Raw genomic sequence first — 14,825 nt, 5'->3', positions numbered from 1 at the left:
AAAATGTAAACGTAACTTGTCTGTGTCAATCTTGCGTAGTACACACAAGAAATCAAACGATGCACAAAATACATTTACTTATAATGTCTAGTACAATCAATCATGAAAGAGATATGTACATGAAAAATTATATGTACTGTGTGGCGCCTGAAGGTTATGTTGAAAGACGAGATAAAAAAAATTAATTCGCAAGGTAGGCTCGACACACAATTCGGGATAGAGAGTTTTTTTTTATTTATTCATTACATGGGGGGGGGGGGGTTCAAGTGAGTACATCAACCTTATTACACACAATATAAATCGAAAACAAGAATGCAAACAAGAAAACGCAACCGCGAGTAATATTAATCAAGATATCCAGCCAGAATACATACATCAGCTACCATCGAATACGTCGCATCAGCCAAACACATCGATAGCGAGTACAGAACATTTCATAAATAACCATTAGAACACTGATAACTACATTGAAAAAATAAACAACACTGTATACATATCACGTACAAAAACCGTAAATGAAACTAAGACAGTCAAATACAGATTCGCAATGTTTTTCACTTCGAAAATATAGTCCATGATGATGTAGGGCTGTTGACTTTAACAGACGGCGCCCATCCTGTCGATTTCCCTCGTACTGGTCCTCTTCAAAGTGTTTCTAAGTACAGGTAAAACAACAAAAGTGATTATTGATATGAAAGTTGCCTTGTAAATACAGAGAAACCATTACAGTGCTTAAAAATAAATTTTAGCAGAAGCAATGCTGTATTACCTCGCTTCACACGTTTCGAAGAAATGCACAGGCTACAACAGACACCATGCCAGAAAGCGCCGAAACATTTTGGTCCCATGATGCCCCTTAATTGTACTACACCTGTGCATACCGTGCACAGGCATTTAAAGACCGTCACAGTACCCACTACGATCGGGAATGAGCACGAATGACCATCGGCTTACGATCACCACGCTACAAATATGTATAAGTCTAAAAAATCAGCTATGTAACGTAACACCCTGAGGTCCGCAAGATATCTCCTGAGAAATCAGAGAAAATCACAATGTTTCGCTTACCACGTACAAAACAGCCGCTCTCCCCAGACGAAGCACTGCGTTCTTTAGTCCCAAATAACCAGTACCGAAAAAAAAAAAGAAACAAGAGACACACACGATGTGTGCTTCCCGTGAAAAAGGAAAATAGGTGGCTTACGTGACGATTCGTAGCTAATGTAAGACTATTTCGCGGCTAAGCATCTTCGTCAGTCCTTAAAATAAGGGTACAGACTGCGCCTATCAAAACGAAAAAAGCCTATGCGACGCGCGCTCGCAAACCATACGCTACTCAGACAGCATCGGTGCAGTGCTTACTTAGTTCGTGAGCGAACGTAGGTACGTGAGCGAGGATCAGAGAATACTTTCTTATTTAAATTAAAAACACGGTGCGGTAGTCTAAACATTCTTGACACTTACCTCGCAAATGCAGGAGTTATCCGTTGCCTTCCAGTGATCGCGCTTTACTTGGGCTTCCCATCTCTTCCGTCGCTCTGGGTCCTGGGGGAAGCGAAAACAACGCAGTCCTTTACGCGTCGATCCGGTGCACTTGGGAACACAACAGCCCGTCATGTCGACACGATGCACTTGATAGCTTGTCAGTCATGCGGCTGAACACTGTCTAGCAAGTAGAAGCGTCCGCGAAGCATCCGCGCGCACTGTGCTTCAAACTCAGCACCGGCACCAAGCAATCGCAACGGCTCGCTGTGACACAATATGGCGTCGCAGCGAGAAAGCGGCGGCGCGGGGGCGGTCAAAGGTTGGCACCACCCTGAACGGCGGCGCTGGCATCGAGGCACCCTAGCACGCGCTCGTGCCGTTGCTCCCGCGTTCGTCGTCGTCGTCTGCTTCCACAGCTGGCTGCGTTGCCGCTCACCATTCCAGCGTAGAATTTCACTTCTGTCGTCGTGATGGGAAGGCCGCGTTTATGGGGCTATGAGCCGTTCATTGTCTTACGTAACGGATAGATTTGATTTTGAAGCAATTTGATTGCGAAGAATCGCAAGCGGCAATGGCGGGCGAATGCTGCTAATCAAGCCGCCGAGTAAAACTCGAGGCATCGAACGCAAGCGACAACGGCTGACTGCGGGCACACCGTCAGTGACGTCGTTCTCTCCGTCGCAGCCGAACGTATGTGTAACCTCATTAAGAAACGCAAAGACGTAGCCAATAATTGAGAAATGATTTAGTGAACCGTCGGGATTAACCAAGTGATCGATAAACACCTGGGCCGCACGTTTCAGCTTCGCTGGTTAACCATGCAGAGAGAGAGAGAGAGATAAGTTTAATGATGCGAAATGCAGAGAGGTCGGCCTGAGGTAAATTCCTCTAGCCAGCTACTCTGCGTTGGGGGAAGGGGAAGAGGGAAAGAAAGAGGGAAGAAAGAGGCGCATGATGGGTGACGATGCATCTGTACGCTGTGCTTGGGCGGTGATTTTTTTTTTTTCATAGCGCCCTTGGCATGCGTAGCTTGGAACTGCTATTTTACAGATTACGCATGGCCTTTGTGTATATTTAGTAAAAATATTTACCCTACATATTTCTCGCAATTAACGCACGTATGTAGCTGCTCGGAATAAGCTTCACGTGAAATTTTCAACCAAGCAATATCAAAACATCCTTCGCCTTGTCGCTGCCTCCAAAGAATTTTTTAGCGGTACATTGGCGGAGCAATGCATGTCCCAGGCACTCGAACCAACGTTTCGACAATGGGACTTGTGTGCACATCCTGACGAAGAAAAGTGTCGAAAAGCATTGGCTGCACATTGAGGCATCCCTTATTGTTCCATTCGAGTCTTCACATTAATCCTGTGTGTGAATGTTCATTTCGTTGCTGTACCTATCTGTACCTATCCATTAACCCATTATGACCCATGATGAAACTGCCCGTGCCATTTTCGTAAACTTTTGGTAAACAGTGAAAGATTAACACAAATATCATATCTCCAAAAAAATTATCGGGAAATATTGATTGGTGCTCAAGTAGAAGTACACTGGGCGCATGGTACGTGTTCAATGGCCAAGGCAGCTGTCATATTGTGCTCCTACCACCTTGTATGCAATTTTCTTGGCATATTTAGGATCCTTTTTTCTCGCCTTTTGATCAGCGAGGCTTGCAGATATGCGGAGTTATAGTCCAGGCTTTAAGTATACATGTTACCAGAAGAGTGAGAGGGAGTTTCCTATCTTATGTGCTTATTGATTGAATGAGGCCGCAAATTATATATATATATATATATATATACTTTAATATGTACAGGCACACATCTCGCCATTCCAGCATGTTTGAAAGTTGGTTCTGCTATTCCTTACTTTTGGATTAAATGAAGTGCATATTATTTTAATCGCTCAAATTGTAGAAGGTTTATACTGTGTGAAGACTGTGTGTTTTAGAATTGCATTAAGCTTTTTAATTGGTTCGGTAAATTATTTTTTTAGGGACCTGACCAGTCGATATTGCGCACATTTACATATTTCCTTGCTTATATGTCAGTATATGCAATAAATTAATTCATTTCTTCCGCAATCGTCTCCAGGTCTTGCACGTCTGATCGCCAACGGTAATGGTCCTCGATCCCTCCCCCTCGAGCGAAACAAACCCACTCAAAAACTACGCGCCAGGCATGAACGATGGCCTGTACTGCTAACTGCGGTTTAATTGCCTACAACGGCCTCGGTTTCAAAGTGTGAATCTGTAGAATGCATAGTGACCTCCTCAGTGATCCATTAAATTAGAAGCGACATGTCTCAACAGAGCAGAAATCCACACTGGTCTTGAAACCCGTCTCCCGTAAACTATTGTGGCCGACTGTACGTACAGTCAACCGCAAACGTTTACGGACAACAGGATCTGAGAAAAAGCTAAATCTCTCCGCTGCCTCGGAACGCAGCCATATGATCGATATTCCGATTATATACGGTCACAAACTGCCCTGGAACAAACACATGGAATAAAGAACCAATCTGGCTAATCTACTTTTTGTTATTTTTTTTTTCCTTTATGTGGGAAATCAGGGACAAACCAGAGGTAAAACACAAACACACAACGGAGCACGCGCTGGAAGACAGCAGCGCTTTCACATTCTCTTATAAATTGTATAGCCTTTAATTCACTCCGCAAATATGAACGAATATTTTTGTAACACACACACAAAAAAGAAAAAAAAAGAAGAAAGACGTTTTATTGAGCCAGTCCGAACTCGATAGCGGTGCACCTTCCCACGATTTCGGATGAAGTTCTCGGATAGTCATGTGCAGAACATTTTTTCAGTGTGCGACATGTTTAAGCACATCGTGACAATATTGAAATTAAAAATTCAATTTTTGAACAATATATGTAATAAAAAAAAAAAAAAAAAAATTCAGCCGCCAGTGAGGATCGAACTCACGACCGCTGGTTTACAAGACCAGCGCTCTGCCACTGAGCTATAGCGGCTATGGGAAACAGCGACCTAGATAGCAACCTTATTCGTGAGGCCCTACCTGCGTGAACGCTTTTTCTAATGTTTTATTATTACGCTTTAGATTCACATGCACATTATAGTTAGCAACCAAACTGCAGGACGATACGCTACGCAAACGGCGGGGCAGCGTTAATATATCGGTACGATCGCAATAGGCATATCCACGTCGCGTACTCACGTTCGCTGAAAGCTCGCCCCCTGGACTCGGGCTTTGGCGGATTACCGATTCTAGCGAAATAATAGTTATTCCCTAACATATCGCGACGTCCTCTCAATGATTCATGAAGTCTATTTTAGATGTTAGGTAAATATGTCAGCTCCTGATACGATCGGTGCACGTTATGATCACCAACGTGCGCAGGAAACATATGGGACGTACAAACTGCTAGCAGACAACTGTGTCGACGTTGCGCTGCGTACTTTGCTTTTGCAGCATTTCAGGCACCGGATGCACGTCTGTCAATTCACTACGGCTCTCACATATTCATGGCGTGAAACCTAGAAACGTCGAAACGGTATCTACGACCAGCTCTTTTTTTTTTTTTTTTTTTTTTTTTTTTTTTTTTTATAGTCATGGTTTTGCCAGGTTTTGTCACGTTCAGTTTTACAAGCAATTAATGCTGTTGCTTTTCGGCCTAATCAAGATCCGCTAATATCTAGATAAAACAGAGTGATTAAGTTTCACTGTAATTAGAATCGTTCCACAGCACTCGCTTCCTGGCGAGATTTATTTGACAAGTTTACCATTACCATTGTTTAAGTGCGCTTCCGTAAGCATAAGCACAATAAGAATCGTTGATTCCTGTTTTTTTTTCGAAACTTGCTCGCAGCATGCAACAATTTATACTTGGACATAACAAATTTCTGAGCACTTCGAATGCCTATGCTTTGAACACTTCGAAATCGAAACCCGTGCATTTTCAAGTTTTGGTTTGTTCCCTCTGACACCGGTAGGGGTTCCGGAGTATTAACATGGCAGCCTAGATGGCCTAGAGGCGTGCGCGAGAAAAAAACGCGTGCCGCAACCGTCTTGAAGCCGTTCACGTTCATTTCAACCGTCGCTGCCGTCATATTTACTGTTGAATTGACCGACTGTTACGGGACTTTCACGAAAGTGAGGAGACATGTCGGACGACACGGAAGACGCGGGGGGCGACGAGCAGCAAAAGCCGCAGAAGAAAGTCGCGAAGCATGATAGCGGAGCGGCCGACCTAGAGAAAGTGACGGATTATGCCGAAGACAAAGAAATTCGATCTCAGGACATTATGTGTGTAAGTACGCCTCTTCATTTTGTGCAGTTCTGGTGACATTCACTGCGTGCTATTACCGACAATAAAAGTACCTTTACCAATGCGATCTCTTCTACCGCAGCACAGTCAAGTAAGCAAACTGGTTGCCTTGGGCGATGTTTTTCCTCTCGAATTGAAACTGAGTGTAGTTTTCCGTGCTGAAAGTGTCACTAGTATAACCTGTGGTCTATCGGCATGTGTGCTGTTCGTGCATATTTGTGTCAGTGAAAATTCAAGTCTAAAAAAAAAAAATAAATAAAGAGGGCGGCTCGTATTCACTAAAAGAAGCGTTTACGCTAGAATGGTTAGCAATAAAAAATTCCAGCTAATCTTGATGCTGATGAACATGTCAGCGAAAGCGGCCAGCCATATACGAACTAAAAACTTTGTAAATTTGGCCCCAGATCTATCCAACTCTGTTACTCATGTTACAATGCAATCTCCAAAAGAGAAACACTACCTAGGTAGAATGTCTAGTAGAAAATATCGACAGAACTTGCATTGCACTAAACAAAGCACGCCCTACAGTAGTTATGTTTTCTCATCTTTTATGTAGGCTGCTGCTTGGGAATAATTTCTGCTGTGAGTGTATGATGTTGACACGGTAAGAGAAAGATAATGAATATTTGCGTGCCTCGTTACATTCAGCATAGACGCATTTTGCCCTGTATTAGGTGAGCTAAACCAGTAATTTAATAGCTATTCTGGCTAAACCTAAAAACATACTTAAATGCCAGTTTTAAAACAGTGTTCATATGGATAGATGGGTGAAAATAGTGCAGGACTGCACATTTATTGAGTCGTTAGATGTGAATCAAGCGTTGCCCAATAAATAGCCCAATTCTTTTTTTTTTTGGGGGGGGGGGGGCGGGGGGGGGGGGGGGCTACTTCATATTCCAAATCTTTCTTTGCTTGCTTTGTTTAGTTCAAAAGGATATCACAGAATTAACAAAGATATGGAAATATTCAGTTGAAGACACACGACAGCAGGCTGTTGGTCTTCTTTGGCTTAGCATAACCTGTTGAGAATAGTAACAAGACTTAAGAGTATAATACCCGTGTCACACGGGCATTTCGAAGGCCTTCCAACCGATAGTCAGTTGACTCAAAGGTCAAGTTCGAGCTGCTACACAAGCGGTTTCGAAGGCCATCGAGTCAATAGTCTATCGAGTCTACGGAGCACTCCACAACTCTATCGAAATCTCGATGGCCTTTGAGCTACGGAAGCGGAAACAGCGCGAACATGCCCTCTCGTTCACAGTGTGCTCGTACTCACGGTTAAAAAAAACAAATCGAACCAAAATGCTCTAAAAATACTATATATGAGTGTTATTAATTATTCAATAAAGTAGTTTTGCCACTTGATATGTGCGAACTGCACATACTCTCGACAACAGCGACGTGCTTGTGTTCTTTTCTTACACTGTGCCAAAGTGTCCAAAGTGTCCCTAGCTAATGGGGCACTTTGGACCATGTACCATAATGTGCCAAAGTGTCTCTAGCTGTTCGCAGTGTAGACACTGTTATGCATATTGAATCGGGAACATGAGTTGTAGCCTCCTTTCTCCATGTTGTCTAGTACACTCTCCCTCTACTCCATGTGCTGCCGGCTGCCGTCATATCGCCGCCATTTCGCCGTATAAACAAACAAAAGAAATTATAGTGCTCTTAAGTGGTTTTAATGTTGTTTAACTTTTGGTGACATGAAAACGAAAATAAAGATTCGCAGCGCCACACAATTTTGCGAGAAACGCCTGAACCACTCAACGGCCTTTCAAATGTGCCGTGTAGCAGCGCGACAACTCCTTTGAGTCGATAGAGTTGTGGCGTTTCGAAGGCCGTTGACTGGAAGGCCTTCCAAATCTGCCCGTGTGACACAGGTATTAGACACTACAAACCTCTGCAATTTCAGCATTGCAACAATTCTGTAAGCATGTAATGTATTCTGTAAAACATAATGATTTGTAAGAATAATGAATATGCACATGGCACATTTTGTTTCCAAACAAATAATCTGCATTTAAGGAGGTAAACAAAGCAGGCTGGACGAGTGCTGTGTTTGAAAATTAGCACTGCCTGGTGTCTGGAAGTATGTCTTTCTGCATTTGTGCTGTTTTCCTCTAAGATGAAGCCTTAGGTCAATCATCTTGTGTCTTTTGCCTGGTGTATAGTCATCAGGATCCTGTGATCAAAGCTGTGTATATTCAAACATAACACAAATGGTTGCCTCAAAATGAAACGCAAGAATGGCATTAGAAAGAGCGTTGTAAGGAGGCCAAAACTGCTTGCCTAATCGGACGTATTCCTTTGCTTGTGACTCAAGGCTATGTCCATGATCGGTGATCGGCACTCAAAAGAAACAGCAGAAAAGGCGGCACGACAAAAGGAGCTGTCCAAGGTGGTCATCAAGAAGGAAGACGTTGAGTTAATTGTGAGTATGCAAGCCTTAAAATGGGCACGTTTTGAATCTTGCATAAATAGGTGTGCCAGGTATAAACTACTTCGGCATAAACTACCGACTTGTTGATGCTCAAATTTTGCAGACAGGTGGTGACTTGCGGTGCATGCATTTTAATACTGCCTTTATGTGCCTGGCATGCCTATTTCATCCTCAATAAATTAAAAGTGCGGTCTGCAGCAATGCCAGGCAACAAAAGATGCCTATTTCACTGTAATAAATTGGTGGCTCTATCTGTCATTGTTAGAGCTATCATTGTTATGTAGCATTGTTATTTCATTGTTCAAACAAATCCAGCAACAACAGAGAATCCTGAGGAATCAAAATTCAGAATGAAATCTTTCACTGGAAAAAAGCAGAAGAAAATGTCCTAATACCATGGCCACAGGAGCTGATTAAATCCAAATACAGATAATCAAAAAACCTCGGTCCAAAGAGCAGGCACTGCTGACTAATGCCATAGAGCAATTGATTAAAACGAAGAAAATTCTGCTTGGATAGCATGAAAGCAAGATGAACCTCATCTGCAAAGGCAAAGGGAATAAGGATAAAAGGAGCTCGTACAGGCCAGCGACTGTAACGTTGGGAATATATAAAATGGCAATGCAGGCCATAAAATTAGAACTGTCGAAGTGGGTGGAGAAAACTTACGTACTGGGGAAACTACAGAATGAGTTCAGACCAGGCAGTCGCTTAGAGGATATGTTTGTACTAACTCGGTGCATAGAGATATTTCAGCAGATGAGAATAGACCTTTATGGATTGCATTTCTAGATATTAAGGGAGCCCACAACAATGTAGACAGAGAATTGTTATGGGATATTCTCAAGCGCGAAGGCATAGATGACAATGTTGTGGAGCTGCTGAGGGAGATACATAGAGACAGCCGCCTACAAATTGTATGGCAAGGCCGAAAATGTAATGAAGTGGTGGAAATTCACCAAACACTGAAGCAAGGATGCCCTCTGTCACCATTGTTGTTCACACTTTATGTTGAAGGGTTCCTGAAGCACTTTTTATTGAAGTCGAGAAATGTATTTGAAGGTAAATTAGACTATTTCAGAAATACTTTGCCACAAAAGTACCTCAGTCTGTTCAGCAGAAGTGGAGTTATTGACAATCAAACATGCCGTTTGCGATACTTCCGCTCCTTCTTCAATGATTTGCACTGCGAAGGCTGCGGCGGAACGGGGTGTGCCCTCAACGCTCCAACTACTGAATGTCACTGTGGCATACTGTTCAAATTTGATTTTGGATGTTCACGCAGACGCCACTATTTCCAATTTTGGTGCCTACGACGTGCCAAACGTGGTTATCTTCAGCAAGCTACCGATCGCTCAGCCAGTGCACTCATCCCGGTCCCCCGCAGCGACCGCAGTATCTACACTACGTAGCAGACAGCAGCTACATGCAACTGCAGCATTTGCTTTGTGCACGACAGGGCTAGATTGTGCGCTTGAGCTCATATGCTCTTATATGGCTGCACTACGGGGCGCTGACCGGCTTTGTCCTGCACCAGCTTGACTGATGGATGGTAACCACATCCAACTTGTGCATTTTGAAGCGCTATCAATAGCTCAATATGAAGGGAAGTCTGCTGGAGCATCTAACCAGGAGTGAGTGCGCGCTGGCAAGCGTGCTTGTGGTCCGACCTTTAGTTTCATGTGGTTCGAGGCTAGTTGAGTGTTCAAAACTAGCCGGAATTGGTGAGACCCGACGGCTACAACACCGATAAGCAGGGTGGCCACGGCCGAACGTGAGCAGTCGATTGTTGGCTTCTTCTGGAAGTACATAATTATTATGGAAATTCAAAAGCAGATTTTAGCTTACTTCAGTTTGTTTATTAAACTGCGTCAATACATATACAGTACACAGTAACAGTATGAAGAAGCGCACTGATCCAAATACCCTTCGGGATTGATTTCAGCTATTGGCCAATGGCAGCCATGTTTGGGAATCTGTTATATTGCGAAATAAAGGGTCCAGAAAAGAGTGAGGAGCAGAGTTTTGTTGGAAAGAAAAGCGTTTAAGAGGAAGGTGACTTCGCGCTCTGCTTGCGAGATCCACGCGCCACGCACGACTGCAAAATTGGTCTGAGACGTTCACTGGAGCGTATGCTATCCGCAGACTGTTCTTTCACCAAGCCCAAGGGGTGGTTCAGGGCCCTTTAAAGGCATAGACGACTGGAAAACAGTGAATTAGGGTTTGATTTATCATGCATGCGTAATGGGCAAATGGTGCAACAGAAGGTCTCTGGACTGATGCATGCGGATGACATAGTGCTACTACTGGACAATGTCAGAGATTTACAGAGACTTGTGAATAAGTTTGGCAATGCAGCGACAAATCTAGGTCTTACGTTTAGCATAGAGAAACCGGGAGTTAAGATGTTTAATAAAGAGACGAGTAGTTACGTGGTGTCAATTCAACAGCAAGTCATACGCAGAGTAAAATATAAATGCCTTGGAGTATACATAAACGAAGGAAAGACTTATTCAAGCACCCACCAAGATAATCTGAAAATAAAGGGGAAGCGGAATGGGGGGGGGCAGCAGTAATGAAACATAGAGCACCTTGGGGCCACAATAAATATGTGGTGGTGCGTGGAATCTGGAAAGGAGTATCGACGCAAACGCTAACGTTTGCAAATGCCATTCTGTGCTTAAAATCGGATATCCTGTTGGGGTTGGAAGTTAACCAAAGATCGGTAGGCCGGTTGGCTTTGGGAGCCTTTGGGAGAGGGTAAAACCACAAATGGGGGGGGGGGGGGGGGAAGCAGTGCAGGGTGACATGGGTTGGGCCTCTTTTGAAGTCAGAGAAACGCAAAGAAAAGTTAGTTTTGAAGAAAGACTCAGAAACATTGATAAAAATAAATGGCCAGCTAATGTGCACAAGTATCTTGACTTGAAATGCGTGCACACAGAATGGAGGAAGAGGTCAAAAAATTTGGCAACCAACTACAGGGTAATGAAAGTGTAAATAGACAACCAGGGAGTCATCAAAAAGAAAGTGTGAGAAACAGAGACAGTGAATTGGATGCAAAGAACGGAAACAAAAATGACCATGGATATTTACAAGAATGAGAAGAAAGAAATTAGAAGAGGAAAATCTGTACAATTGCCTAAATCTGTAGCTGGTTGCCTAACGACGAACATGCCGGAGCAAGTATTCGCAACAAGATGAGGCATGTGTATGAAAATTTGTATGCTGCAGCAAAATTCCGGATACCACTCAGCACATCCTAATGAAATGTGAAGGGACTCGCCCAGTGAGACCCGTGAGCAATGTATACCTTCCAGTGATGATTTAATGTTGATGGAAGCATCAACCGGTCAGCAGTCAAGATAGGCAAGAGACGTTTAGAGTATTGGTAGAAAAAAAGCACGGAAACGCCATTGATTTATCAGGAAGATCCACGTGTCCCTGGTCTACCTGTTTACGCAATATTCAGTAGATATCTATAGCATTTCAAATTGTATGTAGAAGAGGTACAAACACAGACGCACATCTTTTGCTTCTTTCAGATGCAAGAAATGGAGATTCCTCGATCAGTGGCGGAACTCAAACTGCGGGAGCACCAAGGAAATGTGGTGGAGGCCCTGATAGAACTGACAAACTAATCTTTGCGTGTGATTAAACATTGTGTGCCATTTTTACTTAGTTCTCCTTTGCCTTCCTTGTGGTCTCGAGTTTCTTTCCTTATTAATATGGGCAGCCGTGTAGAACTATGTTTTCTGACTGCACCGATGCAGTATCAGTGATACTGCATGCTGCCGCAAATGTTGCATCATTCAGGCCGTCATGTTTGTGGCTTCACTAGCTGAAATGCCATCACATTCAAGCTTCTAGTTTTGCACAGGCAATATCTTGCGGTGGGTTTTGTTTACTTGAAGTATGATTAGAAGGATTAGAAGTATGCACTATCAGTGATGATGTCGCACCAAGAGAGGTAGAAGGAATAGTAATATGACGTGGCAAAACTTTGCACTCCCTGGCATTTTCAACATGTTGATGGTGAGAGTTTTTGCACTAACATGACAAGTAGTGCTACAGTTCTACAGATATCATGATCTAGCGTTGTCCACAAAGAATTGGTACACGTAATTTGTTTCAGAAGCTAGAAAATAGAATACTACATACAAGCAGAGTGCTGCACCAAAGAAGAACTGACGCATATTTTTTAAGTTGTAGAAGCTCTATCATGCAATTCTTGAACCTAAAAGGGTGACACTTATCAAGTATGAAGGTTGGAAAACTCTTGTGAGATATTTTAATGTAATACTAAAGTCGTTTTGCAATGCCGTACTTCGTCATCAATACTGTTGTGATGTCATGACACAGCAAAATTTGGTGAGTGGCATAGCAATAAGGCTAGGTATGATGCTGCTCTTAAAATAAAAATGGACAAGAGTGTTGCGTGCGTTTCTTCAGGCTGTGCTTGTTTGTGGCATCTGCAGCGATTGCAGGAATGGAACAAGCCAGGATATCACGACGAATTCACCTTCTGTATTCTGAAACTACCGGGTGCGCGAGGTATTTCGGAACACAATGTTGGCTTCAGGCAGAAGAGAATATCCCCAGCAAAAATAGACATATTTTCACCAAACTTTGGGAAATACTTCTCTTACGGTTTATTTCCACGATTACTCAATCCACTATCCGCAGCAATAACCGATTCAGTTAGGCTTTGAAAACGGCTGCGTGCACGCATCATGTGTCCTTAGAGATGTTGGCCATTAAGTCAGCAATGGCAGCCTTCAGCGAGTCTTGTATTATGTAGCTCTTTGTTGGCCTCTCTCTCAATGACACCCCAGACATGGCAGTCCAGCAGATTTAAATCTGCAGAACTTGGAGGCCACAAGTTGGGAGTGATGTGGTCGTAGAAGTTGTCAACCAGCCACCCCTGGGTGATGCAGGCGGTGTGGGTGGGAGCCGAATCTTGTTGAAAGACATAAGGTCTTCCTTTTGAAACAGTCTCTGTCCAGGGCTTTACAACGGTGGCAAGCACCTCCACCTGCGTGGCAGCGTTAATGCGGAGTCCTTCTGCAAAAAAGTGTGGCGGCGTGACATTACCCTCGTTGCTGACGACGGCATCACAGATGACGGAAATTTTGTATGCATCACTGTAGGCACCTTGTCAGCGCTTGCGCAAAGCCACCTGTCGTTACGGGGGTTAACTTTTTGGTCTTGGCCGAAATTGTTTTCATCTGAAACAAAGAAAACTAGAGCATTCCAGGCTCCTCAGGTCTCTTCAGCTTCAAGCGCTTGGACTGTTGCAGACGATTCTACCGAGTTTTATCGGACATGGATTGCCTCCCTCCTCATGAGATAGAAATGGTACCTCAAGTCCTCATGCACAGCGAGCCTGACAGTTGACTCTGCAACTTGGAGCTCCTTTGCAATGGCCCGCATTATTGACTTCCCTGGGTCGTTGCTCAGGGTGACTTGCAGCCGCTGGAGAAAATCAGGGGCTCTGACGACGTCTGACTGCTGACTGTGCTTTTACCTTTTCGCCACAGATGCCACGTCACCACCAGAACACATCAGTTCTGTCTGCGCCTTTTAAACGAAAGATTTTCTACGTTGAGAAAGGTGACAATTTCCAAGTCGCTGTAGTGTGTGGCCAGGGCGACGAGGACTGCATGGCGTTTCATTTCCTGCGTAAACCTGTACCCTTCCATTTTTGAGCAAACTGCGCAGTATGAATGATAAGGGGTCAACCAACAAGAAGTCGCATACCTGGATAGATATGATAAGCCTGCTGCCTTAATTTAACATACGAGACGCAAACCGTAATGAATTTCGCTTTATTATTTTTTTTTTTGCAAAGAGGCTAGTGTTGCATATCTTTTTGAGCATCCACTTTCTCAATTTAATCGCCCTGGAGAGCAATGCACTTCCCCCACCGATGAGGGAGTCTTGCTAGACCTTCCTAAAACCACTTCTTTGGAGCGCTGCACACCCATGCCTGACAGCGTCTTGCAGCCCCTGTATGTTAAGCGAAATGCTGACAATGCAGGGGTCTATCTCTTCGTGGCTCCGAACAGGTGTTAGTCGGAAGGGGCTAAGTCGGGCGAATACGGCGGGTGCAGCAGCACATGAAAGCCCCTAATGATGCCTTCTACCGGTGTAATGTTGGGTGAGGCCACAGTTAGCGGCCGTCCAGGACTGGTCTCCTTTGCCGTTGATGCCCAGCCCGTTTTACAGCCATTCACCCAGTTGTAGATGGATCTTCAGGATGCTGTCTGTTTGCCACGCACTGCCTTAAGTATCCAGTGAATCTCCCTAGTGCTCATGTCCTCCTTGCACGAGAACCACGACATCTAACGCTGCCCTTGCCGTTCGCTCTCCCTGCTGTTCGCTCGGCTACTGACACATGCAGGGAACATGGGCCCTGACGACCACAAAATGGACACTGCTTGCACATGCTGCCATCTGCTGCTGAAACAAGTTCTCCACTGCTCGGGACAGGCACGCCAACAGATAGGGCAGCCCATTCGGTGTGGGAGATTCACAAGTGCCATTCATTATGGTATGCCTCCGTAAAAAAAAAAAAAAATATACAAGTGG

At 44.1% G+C, this 14,825-nt stretch overlaps 1 protein-coding gene and 1 non-coding gene across 2 annotated transcripts; one reads left to right on the top strand and one right to left on the bottom strand.

Moving 5' to 3' along the window:
• Positions 1-4,408: 4,408 nt before the first annotated feature.
• On the bottom strand, positions 4,409-4,480 carry Trnat-ugu (transfer RNA threonine (anticodon UGU)). Its single transcript has one exon. It is a non-coding gene; the product is annotated as a tRNA-Thr (tRNA).
• A 995-nt stretch (positions 4,481-5,475) lies between these two features.
• On the top strand, positions 5,476-11,911 carry LOC119455498 (huntingtin-interacting protein K). Its single transcript, XM_037716905.2, has 3 exons — positions 5,476-5,779; positions 8,121-8,228; positions 11,780-11,911. The coding sequence occupies exons 1-3, from the start codon at positions 5,633-5,635 to the stop codon at positions 11,873-11,875; spliced, it is 351 nt and encodes a 116-aa protein (XP_037572833.1). The 5' UTR covers positions 5,476-5,632; the 3' UTR covers positions 11,876-11,911.
• The last annotated feature ends 2,914 nt before the right edge of the window (positions 11,912-14,825 follow it).

This window comes from Dermacentor silvarum, chromosome 6 (genome assembly GCF_013339745.2).
Source record: "Dermacentor silvarum isolate Dsil-2018 chromosome 6, BIME_Dsil_1.4, whole genome shotgun sequence".
In the NCBI taxonomy this organism is placed as follows: Eukaryota; Metazoa; Arthropoda; class Arachnida; order Ixodida; family Ixodidae; genus Dermacentor; species Dermacentor silvarum.
The sequence above is the reverse complement of the archived record's forward strand: the minus strand, read 5'-3'. Positions and strand labels throughout refer to the sequence as shown.